Genomic DNA, 6,000 nt, shown 5'->3' with positions numbered 1-6,000 from the left:
ATTTGAGAGGCTGTTCAACACTGCTGCCCTAGATACAGTAAGGAGGGGTGAAAATAAGATCCAAACAGAAAGAAGGGGAGTAGGTGGAGGGAGGCAAAGACAGAAAGAGAACCTGACAGCAGAGGCAAGAAAAGTTTGGATGAGCGGTGCGAAAACGGCGGTAAAATAGATAGAGGTAATATGATTGCTACGTTTAGGAAGCACAAAAAAGCTGAGGGGTGATAAGTGGGAGGAAATGAGTAAATAGAGGTGGAAGACCAACTGAAACTGGGGAGAGAAAGAAGAAGATTAACGGAGGGAGAGGTTTGCCGAGGGAGGTCTGAGGAGTGATGATGAAAACATGAGAATGTGGAGGAAAGAGAGAGCGATGAAAGCGACTTGAAGATGTGAGGGGGAGAGAGAGAGAGAGAGAGAGAGAGAGAGAAAGAGAGAGAGAGAGAGAGAGAGAGAAAGAGAGAGAGAGAGTGAGAGAGAGAGAAAGAGAGAGAGAGAAGTGGAGGGTGGAGGAATGAAATGAAATTGTTGATGATGATGATGATGATGAGAGGTTGAAAGAGGAGGAATTAGAAGGAGGTGAAAATGACAGTGGAGGCAGCAGCTCACAGAGGACCCATGCAGACTCAGAGGGAGAGTGTCCTGGAAATATCAGCAGGAGATCAAAGGAGAAGAAAAGACAGCTCACAGTCAGCACTGGGTAAAAGATTTGGACTTCTTCAAAATCCAAAAATAACTCCAGCACCAAGCGGCTCTCTGCCTTGGTCATTTAACAGCAATAAAACTAGGCCAGATTTCACATCTCTACCCTAATAAAGTCAGATTTTTATTTATAGTTTAGATGTGTAGACTGCTCGGAAATAAGCTGTTTCTTCACTACTGTACTCGACTTCCACCACACCGTAGAAAACAACACTACAGGACACAATCTACGCATCACCCCGAGGTGAAGAGATAAGGGAAGCCTCTAATTGCTTTTTTATCAGGAAAATTTACGTCAATATATCCAGCGACTTTAGCCACAGGCTTGTGTCGGCAGACCACAGTTTTGAAGAACACATTCCAAACATTTGATCAAACTTACTGTTTCGACTTTAAAGGATTTCGATTATGTCGCTGCGTTTTTTTGTCATGGTGTTCAGTTAAAGGAAGTAAACTCCGCTTCTTTTTTTTCTTTTTTCTTTTTTTAGAGAGAGAAATAAAATGAAAAGAGCCACAGGTCGGATTGGGTCAGCCGCTTGAAAGGCTTTAGCCCCCTTACATGGGATGAGCACTCTAACCTCTACACTAGCAACGCCTTAACTTGGCTTCTTTTTTTTTAATCTTAGACTATAACAATGACTGATTGAAGACAAATGAAGCCATCCGCATTTCGTCTGGATTTTTATAGTCCTGGCTGTCACTTGTTAATAACAAAGAAGACGATGAGAACAGGCTTCAGCAGAGGCTACTGACCCGACATGGAGAAGATATCTTCATACTATAATCAGTCAGAGAGTGAATAAAACTGAGCCAGACTACTCAACAATAACACTTCCTGTTCCTGCTATCAGGTTTGTGGTTCAAACTGAGATTCACAGTTTTTTCCTTCTTTGCTAAGAATTTGGAGAGAGGTTGGATTGCTTTCAAAATATCATCAACTATTAGAGCTTAGGGCGCACTCACACGAGGCAACGTTAACCCTTGCCATGCTTAAGCATGACCTGTACCAGCCAATAGAGCAAACCCTGCTTGAGCGTGGATTGGAGCGCTCACACTAGTCAAGTTAGGGGTGAAATCATGCTAACATTAGGCTGTGCTAGTGTTCTGTTTCCAGTGTAAAATGTCTCAAAAACCCGTGTTCATTAATCTAATTAACATTTCCACTGCTGAGCTTTAAACCACATGTGTAAATGGCACGGCTTACTGTTCTGTTGTTCTTACAAACAACAAAAAGAGGCCGATCACATTACCATACACAGTCTTCGTTTCTTTAAGTCAGCGGTGTTTCTTCTTCTGGCCAAGGGTAAACTCACAGACTCGCAGATTGCATGCAGAGCACGAACACATTAACCCAGCAGCAGGCATGGTTTTCTGTTGTTCTCCATCTCATAGAAAGAACATTAATGAACAAAAGCTGGGTAAATTTCACAGAGACAGTTGTCATTACTGCGGATGAAACCAGTGGTGAAACTTTAATTGCACTCTTTCAAATGGGATCATTCTCCCCACATGCCGCTGTCCTGAAGACATTTCTGTTTGCTACATAATGAAGAGAAGGAGAGGAGCGAGAGTTTTATTTCTTCTATTTCTCCCTCTTTAAAGATGAGAGCTGCACACAATAAAAGGGCGACACAAAGTCTGAGGGAGGTTAGAGAAGATTTTCTCGGAATCATTGCAGCCTTGGAAAAAGCCTTTCCTTTAACTTTCAAACCTTCTGTTCTTTTATTATGAGGAGCCAAAGTCCCCATTTTTCTGAAGGCCTCCTTTGTACAGACAGACAATTAAACATTTAAAAAAGATTTAACTAATTAGGTCAGATCTCCTATGTCCATGTGATAAAAAAAAAAAAACTAAAGTTGATTTACATTTTGGATGTGACTCATCAAAGAGCTGAATATGTTTTCATATATTCTGCTGTGACGCTGCTCCTGACAAGAATACTGAACGTGGGCCGAGTCAAACAGGAACAATCATTTAGTTAATATCAAACAGCTGGTCACAGTGATACAATTACAGACAGATCACTTCTGTTAATGTCAGAGCTAATGATATCTGACTGATGACCGTCAAATGACGCTATTGAACGCTGTGGACTGAAGCAGAATGAGCTAACATTAGCTTCACAGATGAGTTGTTGCACAAGTCCTGGAGAACCTGAGCCGAAGATAAAACTCATGTTGGTCCCTTTGGATGACAGGGTCAGCTCCACGAATATGATGTCAGAGCTGCAGTGTGCAGTACAGGTCAGAACCGTGTTTTATGATCAACCTCTTAATGAATGGACGTTATGTTTGCTAACGCAACCCAATCAACGGGACTGATTCCGCGCACACTTCCTTCCACTCATTTTAAATCCCGCTCGGAAGAACGAAGAGGAAATAGATAAGAGCCTTTCATTAAAGCGTGGAGCTGCTTGTAAAGAGTGATCAAACCAGACAACAGCCTGAAGCTTTGTTTTGTCCTTTGATCGAAAAACATTACAGAGGTTAATTGTCTATGGCTGAAAACATTTGGAGATGAGAGTTATCATTTTAACTGCTGATATCCATGCTCTGGAAATAAAGTCTAAAGTGAGAACATTGTTGGCTAGAAGTGTTCCTGTCTGCAGTCTTCACACAATGTGTTTCTACATCATGGATGTGGCAATGTCTGAGTCAGTGAAGAAAGGAGGAGGAAATGTGTGATATTGTGTCTGCTGCTTCTTAAATAATCAGCACTTTTAGGAATCTGTTATTATGTTCCGGGTCTGCGGCCAACCGGGACTGTCCGCCAGTGTTCTCTCTCTCTCTCTCTCTCTCTGCGTGGCGGTGACTCACCGCAGACTATCATCCTGTCCTGAGGGCAAAGGTGCATATCGGGCCTCCTACAGCCTCAGTTTACAGGAGATAAGCTCCTTGCCCGGAGGCCATCAGGGCACATGGAGAGCTTACATACCTGCAGCAGTGAACTGACGCACAGAGGTCGCTCGGCTCTTGTCGTGGAGGCGGCTGAGACTGCATCCTTTCGGCACACTCCAGGGCACAGAGCTGGCCCGACTGTCTCTCTCCTCAGCGGTGTCGTAGACCTCCACGTGGGGAGGGCGCTCCGTCAGGTTTTTGCTGTAATGGCTCAAGCCGTACTGAGCGATCTGGATGGCGTAGAAGTAGCCCTGAGGGCCCCACTGAGTGGACAGAGGTACTCCTGGTGGAAGAGAGGGAGGAAGAGAGAAGGACAGTGATGTTGAATAAGAATAGAAAATGGTCTTCTTATGCAGAACAGACTGAAGGCATTGCATTGTTCTTTTGGGGTTTTAGCTTTCATGCTGCATAAAAGTGCATCTAAATTTGGAGTTTAGACGATCATCTAATTTATTTGGAGTTCTTTTTTTCTTTTTTACCTGTTTTAAGTCTATTTCAGGAAGCTGTTTAACTTAAGGAGGCAGCTGCAGTGGTAACAGAAGCTTTTATTTCTTCTCAATATACTGAATCAGTTTGTAGTACTGTCCCTTTAAAATCATAACTCCAGTGATAGAAACTTAACAGAATTAATTATTAATATCAAACATTCCCGTAGCTTAACGAGTTCAACTTTGACAATAATAAAAAGGATTACATTTTGGGTCTTTTATAAAAACCTCATAAATAGCAGATGAATCAATCCCTGTAAAAACTGTTCAAAACAAACCAGCAGATTGGACAGTGTGCTGAAATTCAAGCTTAGCTACTGTATTTCATAAGAGCCTATAGTCCCTGCTCTCAAGACCAGAAATAGCCCAGGCAGCAGAATCCCTCTGATTAACAGATAGTTCACATAAAGACCTTGTGACAGAGAGAGCACACGAGCAACCCAAACCCCATCCTTTTTTAAAAAGGAGAATAACATAACACACTGTGAGTCAGGCTGGCTGATAATGTTTCCCCCTCTCTTAATCTGCACACACAGCTGATCACTTAATGAGAGTCCTGCTGCGTTCCAGAAAGAAGGCAATACTGCACTGGAGACTCCACTTTTTATTTTCTGTTACGCAAATAACTCAGACAGTAAATGACCTTTATAGCACCTTAAAAAGGTTAGCTCAAAGCGTTTCACAAAGAGCAACAATTAAAATGAGAATGCTTGCTAATTAATGTCAACAAACATCAAACACACACACACGCACACGCACAGGTTACGCAGGATAAAGCAAAGTAACTAGGTCATAAATGATCATTTAGGACTTTCACATCTAACTACTAAAATATTCCTCAATCGTACTTTGAGTGACAAAGATGAGGAAAGGATTTTTCCTCATTATTTTCTGACTTCTCGAGAGCTCTTGAACTTCTCCCAACATCTATCTTTGGTCTTCTCATTGTTTGGACATGAAGCGACGTTCTTTGGCAGCAAAGAGAGCGAGTGAAATCCTCCAACCAACCAGGATCCGACCCATCTGTGCATAAGACTCCTGAACGTGTCGATGCAGCGACCTGGGTTAAGATACATTTCACGCTGACTATTTGTATTCACAACTTGTAGAAGAACTACAGTTGAGGCCTGTCTGTATTCATACTCTTCTACTTGTATAATAGTTGTATTAATGGATTAACTGCTCATAACTTCTGTATTATTTCATAGCAAACAAACTAAAAAAGTCCCACTGACAGGCAGAAATGGAAGATCTTTTTACCATGGCATCCTGTACAGAGATTTCCAGGACATTTCATTTAAAGATTATTCATATGTTAGTGTTGAATTTTCCCCTTGTCATTGTCATCGTGAAGGACGACATGTTTGAAACATAAACACATAGAAGTTTAGCATTACTGTCTGTACCGGTTCATTTCAAGTTTATTCTATTCATGTTAAACCATGACGGGCATGATGACTTAAGAGTGAAGGTACTAGTTTGTACTTCAGATGAGTTTAAAAGAGGACAACACGTTTAAATGTACCTTTCAACATCTTTGCTTTGTCAGAATTTTCCCTCTAATCTAAAATCTATGACAGGAAATATAATAATACACATTTGAATCACATACATCAACATCAGGATCGAGTGTCTAACTTGTGTGCAACATTCATGATAAAAGTAATCCTCCAGTTAAAGTTAGTTCAGTTCGTTAAGGGACAAGCACAAAGTTTGGCTCCATGACACATCTTGTAAGTAGAAAAAGTTGACACAAAGAACTCCTGATTGATAGCCGATACATTTGATTAATGTGTTTGTAAAAGAACACAAACAATAAACACTCATACACACTCGCACCCACACTAACACATACAAACTTCCCAATCCCTCGCCAGACTCTGCTTCATGCCTGTCTTGTTACTGGCATCTCCCTTGAC

At 41.5% G+C, this 6,000-nt stretch overlaps 1 protein-coding gene across 1 annotated transcript in view; it reads right to left on the bottom strand.

Moving 5' to 3' along the window:
* Positions 1–6,000, bottom strand: part of glceb (glucuronic acid epimerase b) — a 47,008-nt gene that overhangs the window by 4,904 nt on the left and 36,104 nt on the right. The window contains exon 4 of the mRNA XM_079339404.1: positions 3,631–3,876. Coding sequence (XP_079195530.1) covers positions 3,631–3,876 — 246 coding nt within the window. The remainder of the gene's footprint in view (positions 1–3,630; positions 3,877–6,000) is intronic.

This window comes from Symphodus melops, assembly GCF_947650265.1.
Source record: "Symphodus melops genome assembly, chromosome: 3".
In the NCBI taxonomy this organism is placed as follows: Eukaryota; Metazoa; Chordata; class Actinopteri; order Labriformes; family Labridae; genus Symphodus; species Symphodus melops.
The sequence above is the reverse complement of the archived record's forward strand: the minus strand, read 5'-3'. Positions and strand labels throughout refer to the sequence as shown.